Source organism: Oryza sativa, chromosome 1 (genome assembly GCF_034140825.1).
Source record: "Oryza sativa Japonica Group chromosome 1, ASM3414082v1".
Classification (NCBI taxonomy): Eukaryota; Viridiplantae; Streptophyta; class Magnoliopsida; order Poales; family Poaceae; genus Oryza; species Oryza sativa.
Genome location: NC_089035.1, coordinates 30638482 through 30651413, shown reverse-complemented (window position 1 = coordinate 30651413; position 12932 = coordinate 30638482). Strand labels below are relative to the sequence as shown.

The 12932-nt window shown below is 41.3% G+C and overlaps 1 protein-coding gene and 1 non-coding gene across 2 annotated transcripts; both read right to left on the bottom strand.

The window, feature by feature from the left end:
- Window positions 1–4389: 4389 nt before the first annotated feature.
- On the bottom strand, window positions 4390–7171 carry LOC9270472 (uncharacterized). Its single transcript, XR_010738933.1, has 2 exons — window positions 6876–7171; window positions 4390–6543 (listed from the first exon to the last, which is right to left on the bottom strand). It is a non-coding gene; the product is annotated as an uncharacterized protein (transcript).
- Window positions 7172–10515: 3344 nt separating this feature from the next.
- Window positions 10516–11927, bottom strand: LOC4324655 (probable serine acetyltransferase 1). Its single transcript, NM_001420757.1, has one exon. It carries the CDS (start codon window positions 11855–11857, stop codon window positions 10946–10948), a length of 912 nt encoding a protein of 303 aa, NP_001407686.1. The 5' UTR covers window positions 11858–11927; the 3' UTR covers window positions 10516–10945.
- Window positions 11928–12932: the final 1005 nt, after the last annotated feature.

The window sequence follows — 12932 nt, the reverse complement described above, 5'->3', positions numbered from 1 at the left end:
AATCTATTTTTCAAATTTAAAATAGTTAATACTCAATTAATCATACGCTAATGGCTCACCTCGTTACGTATCTTCCCAATTTTCTCAATTTCCTCCTCCTCAAACTCACCTTAGGGTAGATGAGTTACTGAACTTAATTAGATCATGATTACAGAACTAGATATGCTCCAAGAGGATGATGATCCTGATCCATCAAGGTAGCAGCTTTGTCAGGGAGAAACACGAATACACAATAACTAGTGATACTGAACTGCTGTAGTTTAACTATTGTAGCTCAGATCTATCTATTATATTAGTAAAACAGCTTTGAAAGGAGACACCACGTTCGCTGTGGGGGCTAGAAATTCCCACATTAATCGGAGAAAAGGAAAAGAAGAGTCCAGGTAGAAATACAATTTTAAAATAGCTGAAATTCGGAATTAAAAATAAGGAATATTGAAAGATGGGTCTATATAAGAACCCAATACGAGATTAATCAAATTCGGAATAAAACCAAAATAAAATCCGAAATTAGAAAAGAAAAGGAGAGTCCAAGTAGGAATACAATTTAAAAATAACTGAAATTCGGAATTAAAAATAAGGAATATGAGAGAATACCTTATATGCCACTGAAAATTGGTCTGATCCCTTATATGCCATGAAATTTGGTTCTTCCCTTATATGCCATTGATACAAATTTGCACACCCTCTTATGCCACTCCCGTCAGTTGACCGTGTGTTGACCATTAATTCTCAAGGAAAAAAACGTATTTATCCTTCTGAGTATAAGGTATACCTAACAACTCAGATAGGGTAAATATGTCTTTTTTACTCGAGAGTTAACGGTCAACACACGGTCAACTGACGGTAGTGGCATGAGAGGGTGCGCAAATTTGGACCAATCGCATATAAGGGAAGAGCCAATTTTTAGTGGCATATAAGGGAACAGACCAATTTTCAGTGGCATATAACGGATTATCTCAAGGAATATTGAGAGAAGAGTCCATATAAGAACCCAATACGAGATTAATTAACATTCAGAATAAAAATAAAAATAAAATCCGAAATTAGCAAAACGAAAAGAGTAGTTCAAGTAGGAATAATATATGAAATTCGGCATTAAAAATAAGCAAATATTGAAAGAACAATCCATATAAGAACCTAATACGAGATTAATTAAAATTCAGAATAAAAATAAAATAATATCCAAAATTAGAAAAACTAAAAGAGAGTTCAAGCAGAAATACAATTTTGAAACGACTAAAATTCAAAAATAAAAAATAAAAATATTAAAAAGAACACTATACGGTATTAATTAAAATTTGAAAAAAAAATGCAATTAGAAAAAGAAAAAAATCAACTAGGACTACAATTTATAAATAACTAAAATTAATGATAAAAAATAAAGACTATTGGAAGAAAAGACCATCTAAAACACATGACGAGATTAATTAAGTAATAAGTTTATAAAAGGAGTAGAGTAGTGGCGGTTGATACGACATCTAAAAACTATTTATAAAACACCAAATAGAATGATGACGGGTAGGTCGTGAAGCAACCAGTCAAGGCGGTTGGCAGGACTTCTAGAAAGTAAAAAAAAAACTCCAATGATAATCATATTTGATTTTTAAAATCTCAATGACAATAAGGAGAGGCAGCGGGCGGGTCGTACAGGAGTATAGTTGCAGAGCCGCCAACGGTTGGTGAGACTTCTAGAAAATAAAAAATGAATTACAACGATAGTTATGTTCGATTTTTATAATCCCAATGACAATAAAGAGTAGGCGGCGGACGAGTCGTAGAGAAGTACAGTGGCATTGTTTGACGTGACTTCTAAAAATTATAAAAAAATGAAACCCAACAAGACAATAAATTCTAAAAACTACAAGGTCCAATTTTTAAAGGTTCGGAACTTCTAAAAATTAAAGAAAAAAACCCAATGATGATCATGTTTGATTTTAAAATCTCAATGATAATAAAGAAAGGAGACAGTGAGCGAGCTATAAAGGAGTACAATGGCAAAGCCTCTGATAGTTTGGCGGGACTTATAGAAAGTAAAAAATGAACTCGAACAATAATTATGTTCGATTTGTAAAATCCCAATGACAATAAAGAGAAAAGACAGTGGACGAGCCGTAGAGGAGTATAATGACAGCGTTTGACAGGACTTCCAGAAATTATAAAAACGTAACCCAACGAAATAATAAACTCAAAAAACTATAATATCCAATTTTTAAAGGTTTCAAGGAGAATGAATAGAAATAGTGGTAAACCGAGCAAGCAAATAAAGAAGAATATGACAGAAGTAAGGGGTAGCAGCTGGTGTGACTTTTAACAACTACATAATTAGAAATACGGGGATGATACGGGGATAGCTATTTAATAAATTTTAAGTAAAATCATACTAAAAAGTATATGATTTTGTTTGGGTGCTAACCGCAATTGCGCGGGCCACCCAGCTAGTTATATTATTAAAATAGCTTTGAAAGGAGGCACCACGTTCGCTGTGAGGGCTAGAAATTCCCACATTAATCGGAGAAAAAAGAAAAAAAGAAAAGGAGAGTTCAAGTAGGAATACAATCTAAAAATAGCTGAAATTCATAAAGAAGTTTCCATATAAGAACCCAATACGAGATTAATCAAAATTCGAAATAAAAATAAAATAAAATCCAAAATTAGAAAAAGAGAGAGAGAGAGAGAGTTCAAGTAGAAATACAATTTAAGAATAGCTAAAATTCGGAATTAAAAACAAACAATATTGAAAGAAGTTTCCATATAAAAATCCAATACGATATTAATCAAAATTCGAAATAAAAATAAAATAAAATCCAAAATTACAAAAGAAAATGATAGTCCAAGTAGGAATACAGTGTAAAAATAGCTAAAATTCAGAATTAAAAATAAGAAATATTGAGAGAAGAGTCCATATAAGATCCCAATAAGAGATTAATTAAAATTGGAAATAAAAATAAAAATCTGAAATTAAAAAAAATAAAGAAGAGTTCAAGTAGAAATACAATTTAAAATTAGCTAAAATATAATTAAAAATAAGCAATATTGAAAGAAGAATCCATATAAGAACCCAATACGAGATTAATTAAAATTCAGAATAAAAAATAAAATAATATCCAAATTTAGAAAAATTAAAAGAGAGTTCAAGTATGAATACAATTTTGAAAGAACTGAAATTCAAAAATAAAAAATAAAAATATTAAAAGAACACAATATGATATTAATTAAAATTTAAAAAATAAATTATGAAATTAGAAAAATAAAAATAAAATTTCAATTAGGAATACAATTTATAAATAACTAAAATTTATGATAAAAATAAAGACTATTGAAAGAAAAGACCATCTAAAACACATGACGAGATAAATTAAGTAACAGACCTATAAAGGAGTAGAGTGGTGGCGGTTGATACGACATATAAAAACTGTTAATAAAACACCAAATAAAATCCTAATGACGATTAAAAGGAGAGACGACAGGCAGGCCGTGAAGCAAACGAGCAAGGCGCTTCCCGGGACTTCTAAAAAGTAAAAAAAAAACCCATTGATAATCATATTCGATTTTTGAAATCTCAATGACAATAAAAAGGAGAAGCGGCGGGCGGGGTGTATAGGAGAGCCGCCAATGGTTGGCGGGACTTCTAGAAAATAAAAAATGAATTCCAACAATAGTTATGTTCGATTTTTAGAATCCCAATTACAATAAAGAGTAGGCGGCGGATGGGCCGTAGAGGAGTATAGTGACATCGTTTAACGGGACTTCTAAAAATTATAAAATAATAAAACCAACAAGACAATAAACTCTAAAAACTACAAGGTCTAATTTTTAAATCACAATGACAATAAAGAGTAGGCGGCGGACTGGCTGTAGAGGGGCATAGTGGCATCGTTTGATGAGACTTCTAAAAATTATAAAAAATGAAACTACAAGTCCAATTTTTAAAGGTTCGAAACTTCTAAAAACTAAAAAAATAATGATAATTATGTTCGATTTTAAAATCTCAATGACAATAAAGAAGAGAGGCAGCGGGTGAGCCGTAGAGGAGTACAATGGCAAAGCCAATGACGGTTTGGCGGGACTTCTAGAAATTAAAAATGAACACAAACGATAATTATGTTCAACTTTTTAAATCTCAATGACAATAAAGCGAAGAGACAGTGGACGGGCCGTAGAGGAGTATAATGGCAACGTTTGACGGAACATCTAGAAATTATAAAAATAAAACCCAATGTGACAATAAACTCTAAAAATTATAAAATCCAATTTTTAAAGGTTCCAAGAAGAATGAAAAGAAATAGTGGTAGATCGAGTAAGCAAATAAAGAAGGAGATGGCATAAGGGGTAACAACTGGTGTGACTTTTAAAAACTATATAATTAGAAACACGAGGATGATAAGGTTTGGTCTTTAAAAGTCTTAAGACAATCAGATAACTATTTAATAAATTTTAAGTAAAATCATATAAAAAAATATATGATTTTGTATAGGTGCTAGCCGCGCAATTGCGCGGGCCACTCAACTAGTTATAGATGATTACAGAACTGAGATGTTGCAAGAGGATTATGATACTCCATCCTGATCCATCAAGGCAACAGCTTCTCAGGGTGATACACAATACACAATAGTAGTGTCAACAAATGCTTGTTCAGCACAAACAAAAAAAGGAGAAAGAAATGCTTTGCTTCACTTAGTACATACAGCAACTCTGTTGCTAGCCTCGTTCAGCCATGCAACTGACCATTATCACAGAACTAACCTACACCAAAAACCGGTCGTAGCTGCGCTTCTTCCTGCCCACCGCATGCCCTGGCGCCTCCGTGCTGCAGCATATCATGTAGCTGTAGTAAGGCGCCATCCTGGACTTCCATCCTAGAGCCTCGAATCTCCCGCGAGGTGTGGCGCTTCCCAGCATGATGTCCGAGATATTGGGAGCCTGGTCCGGACAGGAGTCCGTCTCATAGTAATCAGACATCCACAGAGGATTGCTGGCCTCTGCAAATCTCAAGCAATGCACCCATTGGCCCTTCAGTAAGAGATTGTTAGGGTGATCACCATGCAAACGGAGCTGGTTGCGTATGTATGCCCTCAGGTACTTCAGAGTAGAGCACCAGAACTGGGCATTGAAATTATCCCTCAGTAATCCACCAATGGTGTATGCAGCCAGAAAGGACCCGCTGTACTCCGTTGCAATCTCCATGGCTACCGAAGCAAGCTTCGGGTGCTCATCCGGGTCTCTGCTTCCAAATGCAAGCTTCTTGAAGAAATACCAGTAGGCTTCTGGATGCAAGAGGTCCAGCCGAATAGCTGCTGCTGTTCCCAGATTCTCGATCTTATCTGACCTGCTGGTGATGATTATTTTGCTCCCACGGGCCCAGCAACTCATCGAAGATTTTAAGCTTTGCCATGTTTGTTCACTGATATCGCAAGCTAGCTCAATAATTATCAGCAACCTTTTGCATGAAGAATAGTTTTGGTGCTTCACTACACCATTCTCTCTCAGATTTGCCACTCTTGCATCCTTCAGGTTATTTCCTCTAAGGAACAAAATCAAAGAGTAGTGATTGCGCACCCTATAATCACGACAAGCATGCTCGACTAGAGTGCTTTTCCCACATTTTCTTGGACCAATTATTGGAAGCACAGGAAAATCTTCATCACCAAGACCATCTGTTTGCAGCAAGAAACTGAGCACCTGCTCATGTTCCATTTGACGGCCAAACATGCAATTTTCCAAAACTGAATATGTGTCACGAGGCTGGTGGTGCACTACTCGATAATTCCTCAAAAATACAACAAGATTCATCATGTCAGAAATGCCTTTTTCTATGGTAGCAATCATTCCTTGTAGCTGTTTTATGCTGTTACTACCAAAACACAGTGTTCTTCTATGACTGGAGAAACGAAGACGCTTGGCTGGATTGAACTTAGAAAATGAATAGACATGACTCACCTCCTCATCCTTTCTGTCCTCTTGAAGGGCTGGATATTTATACCTATCAAGCAAGTAGTGGCCTCTGTACATCCCCTCTATTAACATCTGCAACTGATGGAGCATCCCTTCATTGGCAATACACTTTCCCTCTGCCTCCTCAATGATGGTCTGGGCTCTTAGTAGCAGTCGGTTTAGTGTCTCCAGAGCCACCTCAGCATCTGGCAGTTGCTGATATTTCTTGATGGCAAAGGTTGTGAGTCTATAGGCAATATCACTTACGGCTGCAGGAACCAGCATATTCATGGTGATTGGTGAACCTCCCCAAAAGATGGTGCAGTGAAACAAAAATATAAGGGAGAGATCAAGCAGAGCAGTGGTGCTCTATGATGCTAATGTGCTGTTTTTCTACAGTACTTCACGCATCGCACTTTCCTCAGTAACTTTCTTATCACATCACTCTCATGGCCGTCCAAAATACATTTAACTCGCTTACAAGGGAGCACTGTGGATAAACTAACAAGTATTTCTTTAAAGAGAACTTCTCGGCTGAGAAATTAACAACTTCTCATCGAGGAATGATCCTGATTTTCCTGCATTGAGATTTGACTCGAGGGTCCATATCTGTTTAGTAAATGAGGCGCAAGATAAACTTGTTTTCTAAATAGAGAATACATTTCCTACAAGATTTCTCTTTAAAGTTAATTTAAATATAATCTCCTACAACAAATATGGATTGATATGCAGATAGATGCCATGTCAGTATGTCACATCATTCCATGGTCAACTATAATACTATACCCAATAATTGAGCATTTTTTGTTTCTAGCGTTTTAACCGCAAGAATCAAAACGTGCTATGATGTGAACATCCCCAATCGCCATCCAGGTTAAATCCAATACAATCCAATCAAATAACGCCGTAGGAGAGCAAATCGATGAAAGAGACAAACTTACGGGCCCTATACGCTCGTTGATCGTCTCTGCCAGTAATTGATTAGTTACCAGTCACATCGGCGCCGCCATCAGGTGGGGTGACGCCGCATATGGGAGACAGGTGAAGGAAGCTTCCGGGCACGGGGAAGGAGAGGAGGCGGGGATTCCACCTGCGGCGGCGCCGGCGTACGCGACCACCGCGCGGCCGCGGGTACCCGCGCGCCCGCGCCCGGCGACGCCGGACGCTGTCACCGGTCGCGAGCATTTGCGGTGCGGAAGGGAGCGGAGGCCGGAGGGGAGGTGAGAGTCTGAGAGACGAGAGAATGAGCGGTCGTAACAGAGGGGATGACGAGAGAGAGGGATGGACCTTCTTGGGCCGGAGAACTTGTTAGGTGAGCTCTTTTCGCTAGTTGGGCCGGGATTCCTCTCTTGAAGGAATAAGTTCACCAGACATCCCTCAATTTTACGTCCAGTTTGTATGACATCCTTAATCCTCAATACTAGAAATCTTCACCCTTATACTATACAAAACCGTACAATTTAGTTCCCATAACAGTATGGTTCTCTGGTTTCACTGATGTGGCATCCTAGTCAGCAAACTAAAAAATAAAAAAATTATGAGCCCACATGTAAGTGAGAAAAAAAAGAGTAGTTAACTAGTTGGACCGGATCCTAGGGCCTGGAATCTCCTGCCCAATAGCTCTCCCTTAAAATGATGTGCTCATGGGCTGCTTTGGTCGACGGCCGCCGTCCTCCTCACCACCCCACATGGAAAGAAGAGAGATATTGGTGAAGGCAGAGATAGGTGAAGATGTTCTGACATGTAGGACCCATGTTGACTCAACGCTGATGACTTGGGTCAAATTGCGATGCGGGACAAAATCGCCTCGCTGTACTGCCATGGGACCTATATTGCACCGGTTTTTGATAATTGAGAGACCCGTTGTATTTGGTATTTTGGTTGAAGGATGAAAATCGATCTCGTTGTCGAGTTAAAGGGACCTAAAATGAACTTATTCCAATTTTTTTATCCCATCAACTATTTGAAAATTTCAATTTGTTAGGGTTGTGTTCGACAGTGATAGCTGAGAACTAATCCCTCGTGCACGCAAAACGGATAGACTTATTAGCATATGATTAATTAAGTATTAGGTATTTTTTTAAAAAAAAAAGGATTAATTTGATTTTTTAAAGCAAATTTCCTATAGAAAACTTAAAAAAACACTGTTTAACAGTTTGAAAAGCATGTGCGTGGAAAAAAAGGAATATGAGTTGGGAAAGAAGGGGGAAGAACACAACCTATATTGATAACCCACTCCACATAGGGCACTCCCCTAATAATAAGGTAAATGCTCCGATACTACTTGAACAAAACAAAATATTTCTGCCGTAGTTAGCAGTCAAACCAACTCTACCTTTGATTCCTCAATATTTTTTTATTAATTACTCCATAATCCTTTCCATATAAATATTATTTCCTTCGTGGGTCTGTTCCCCTACTCCACGATACGCCATCATGAGCTTTAGAAATATTGTTGATTAATTCCATATTTACCAAATCAACCCTCTATAGTCTATCCTACCAGAAAATTGGTGAATCTTTCACAATACCAACAATTTGGTAGGGTAGAGAACCAAACTTGCTCGATAATGCGCATCATATTTATCAATTCCTTTTTCAAAGAAATTAATTAGGAGCATGGAAAAAATCAGCATGCATTTGGCAAACCTTGTCCATATGGAACTAAACTCTCAAGGATTTTAGTTAGTCCTCCACAACTTAGTAAAATTTTGAGAGCCTCCTCTGATAGGTTGAGCTAGAGATAATAAGCTGTAGAAAATTGAACAAAGCAACTAAAATAGTGTGTATGTAAAATTTTTAATATGTATTATTAGCATTTTAAAAACCAATGCCGAATAATAGTCTATCATGAGGAAAAACCCCTAAGAATCAACTATAAGTTCTAAAATTTAAATTTTTGCTGCATATGCCAACAAACAGACGACGAGTATGCAGGTCGGTTTGAACATTTGGAAGGAAATGGAAGAAACAGGCGAGGTTTGCAAAACGAGGTAGGTAGGGATGCACAGCAACGGCCAAAACAGAAGGATGATCATGCCGACTGTCACCAAGAGCCTACAACAATCGAGCATCAAGATGGGGATAGCCTTTAAGTTCGTCGGTGAAGCTCTAGACCCCTTGGGAAAATATTCTTTAAAAATGCAAGTTGCGACGCTATTAGAGTATGTTGAGAGAAAGGATCCATCGAACAAAGGTTCCATTTGACTTAGTATATATTCAGCCATTCAGGCCTTCAGGGTTGCAAGCAAAGCAGTGACGAAAGCAGCACTGCTTTCAGTTGTGTATGGATTCAAGCGAAGCACTGACGAAAGCAGCGGCGTCTTCAGTGCGACGGGGTCGAGACGGGATCACTCAAAAATCGGCTAAGATGGATAATAAACTATGGTGGAAACTGGAAAGCATCAGTCGTTTTCGAGAAATCTATCATGTATATGAGCAATTCTACGGTATTTAAGGAGGTACCATGAGGTACCAAAATTTTAGTGTAAATTTTGATACCTCATGGTACCTCACAGTATCTAGTTATCACGAGATACCAAATTTATAATAGAAAAAATGGTACTTTATGGTACACCCTCAAGAACCGTAAAATTGCTCAATGTATATAGTCTTCGAGACAGCAGCGACGAACAGCAGCACGCCTAAACGGAAGCGATTAATTTCAATTGCCCTGAAAAAAATAAATTAGTACAGCTAGTGCATGCAAAGACATCTGTCACTGTTTAGTTGCGAAAGAGGCATATCTAGTAATGGCAGTGTCAACCCCAACAATGATTTGCATTATTGCTGTTTTTAGAATAATAAAATGTTATTCTCAACACATATAAATCACGTCAGCAGTTCAGCACTGTCCCATAAGGTAAAACTCTCAAACTGGCCGAGAGGCAAAGTCTGACGATCGCTTGAACAACTCTAGCTAGGCAGCAGAAGATGCCCAATGTTGTCAATATGCCATCCAGCAACTGCTCCGGCCGTCACAGAGAAGCAAAAGCTGTGTTTCCTTCTCCTAGGAGAGAGCCAAGCGGACAAGCCTGGAGGTTGGCTGCTAATGCTATGGAGCGTCCAGTTGCCAATATTTCTGCTAGGCACTGTAAGCGGCCATAGGCCGGTTGGTGTGAAAACGCAAAGATCCCCTTCAGGGTCGCCCACAGGAAAAACATAAAAACCATGTGCTCAAAAACTACACAGCCATGAGCAGATGCGCTACTCATTCGAGGAAAGTAAATTCAGTGCAACAAAAGGATTCATTTCGTTAATTCATTCCTGAAAAATTTGTTGCTGTGCTGAATTAGTAATTGGACAGCAGACAGCACGCTTGAGGCTTGACAATCTTTACTCATGGCCGCCGAATTGCCAATGTACGTTTTCCCTGAAAAAAGTGACCACTGACCATGCTAACATGCAGCTGTAGATCCTTTCTTGAGGTTCTGGACAGGACAGATCCAAAGATGTTTCACTGAAGAACATGGAAGAGATCGACTAGCAAGTCTCAGAAATGTTCACTGAAGAATATGACGAGTCCCGTGAGTTCAGAATTCGGAAATGTGTTCACCGAAGAAAAACGAAAGTTCAGAATTCAGAAAAGCTGACTATTTTATTTTTTGAACGACTCGCCCGAGACGATACGGAGTTCTATTCATAGAGCGAAGCTGACTATTTTATCACCTCCTACGTTGTTATTATGACTAGATAAGCAAACATAGGAAGTACTAATGCCATAGGAGCTTTCAAATGGGGCTATTTTAAGGTAGTGGATAGTATTACATTCCACGAGACCTTCGCAAAATTACAAAGTGAACATCCAGTACAAGTGTCCGGAGACGAGCACGACAATGTGCAGTACGGTTCACCTTCAGCTCGCCGGAGCAAAGCTTACAGCCATTACAAGCAAAAAAGAAACACATTGTGCTATTACTTGTAGTGTTATTAAGTAATAACACCACTAGTACCAGTTCAAGCACAGCTCGAAACAAGGAGAAAATTTAGTAGCGCATACACCATGTCCTGCTCAGATGCTGTAGTCCGACCATTGCTGGATGAAGGAGGTGTGGTCCATGGATTCACCCGGCATGTCGTCGCCCTTCTTCCCGCCGAGCAGCCTCGCCGGATTCCCCACCGCCGTGGTCCTCGGCGGCACGTCGATGAGCACCAGCGACCCGGCCCCGATCTTGGCCCCGGCGCCGATCCTGACATTGCCGAGGATCGTCGCGCCGGCGCCAATGAGGACGCCGTCGCCGATCTTGGGGTGCCGGTCGCCCACGGCCTTGCCTGTCCCGCCCAGCGTGACGTGGTGGAGGATGGAGACGTTGTCGCCGATGACGGCGGTCTCTCCGATGACGACGCCCGTGGCGTGGTCGAGGAGGACGCCCTTGCCGATCGCGGCGGCGGGGTGGATGTCGACGGCGAACACCTCGGCGACGCGGGACTGGAGCGCGAGCGCGAGGGCGCGGCGGTCCTGCGCCCAGAGCACGTGCGCGACGCGCTGGGCCTGGATGGCGAGGAAGCCCTTGTAGTTGAGGAGGCAGTGGGAGAAGCCGACGCAGGCGGGGTCCCTGGAGCGCGCGGCGAGGAGGTCGGCGACGACGGCGGCGCGGAGGGTGGGGTGCGCGGCGAGGGAGGCGACGAAGAGGTCGTAGAGGAGCGTGGAGAGCAGCGTGGAGGAGCAGAGCTTGTTGGCGAGGTGGAAGGCGAGCGAGCGGTCGAGGGAGGGGTGGGAGAGCACGGTGGCGTAGAGGAACGACGCGAGCGCCGGCTCGGCGTCGGCGTCGCGGCGCGCCTCGGCCTTGATCTGGGACCAGACCCACGACTCGTCGGCGTCCGACTCCGGGGGCGGGTACGCCGGCACGACGGCCGGGTGGAGCGCCGGCGGGCTGTGCCGGCGTGGCTGGGGATCGTCCCGGAGAGGCTGGCCCGCAGTCATCGTCGCCGTCGCCGTCGCCGTCGTGTCGAGGTGTGTGGATATGTGGCGGTCGGCGGCGAGGAAGGCGTGTGGCCCGTGCCGAGGCGAGAGCGAATAAATAGGCGTGTGCCGAGTGGGGACACGTCAGCCAACCAATCGAAAACAGGTAAACTTTATCTCTGCGTGGGCCCGGAGTTAAGCTGGTACACACGATGAGCACGAGCCCGAGTTGGCGCGCCGTGGACGCGTGGGCAAGCGCCAAGGCGGATCGAGCGGCGACGGGCCTGGCCCACGTTTCGTGGCCTAGCTCGGCCCTGCACAAACACCGGATCGAGCGAACTGGATCCACGCGGATAACCGCGGGTGGCGGCAGGCGGTGTCGAGTTTGTGCACGTCCACGTCGTGATCCACCTGACCACCTCTAGCCAGAAGGCGCCGGTTGATCGAGCCGGAGATACCTGCGCTGACGCGAGTACGCGACGCTAAGCTGGTCGTACTTGGTTGGTTGAATACGATCTGATCGCAATATTGTTGCCATCGATGGACGAAAATCACACGATTACACGAGCAATTATTTGGTTGTGAAACCGTGAAAGCATCCAAATGTTCCATATAACCGTTGGATTAACGTGCACGGGACGGCCCGACGGGGAGAGTGCATCGATAAGAGTCATAGTATAGCCAACTACTCATTCCAAATTATCTATAACCAATCTAACAGCATATTTATACAATAGTTATATACTACACTATTAATATATGGTCCAACCTGTCATACACACATTGTGTCTTGAAGTCTGTGCTACAGCTGACTATAAATCTATAACCCGCTGCTATTCTCTCTTCTCATTTATCTTCTTAAAATATATTTACAGCCTGCTATTGTAATCCCTCCGTTTTTTAATAGATGACGCCGTTAACTTTTTCTCACATGTTTGGCCATTCGTCTTATTAAAAACTTTACGTAATTATAATTTATTTTATTATGAGTTGTTTTATCACTCATAGTACTTTAATTGTGATTTATATCTTATACATTTGCATAAAATTTTTAAATAAGACGAATGGTTAAACATGTGAGAAAAAGTCAACGGCT

Coding starts and splice junctions, on each gene's coding strand:
- LOC4324655 (NM_001420757.1), bottom strand. CDS start 11,857: ATGACTGCGGGCCAGCCTCTCCGGGACGATCCCCAGCCACGCCGGCAC.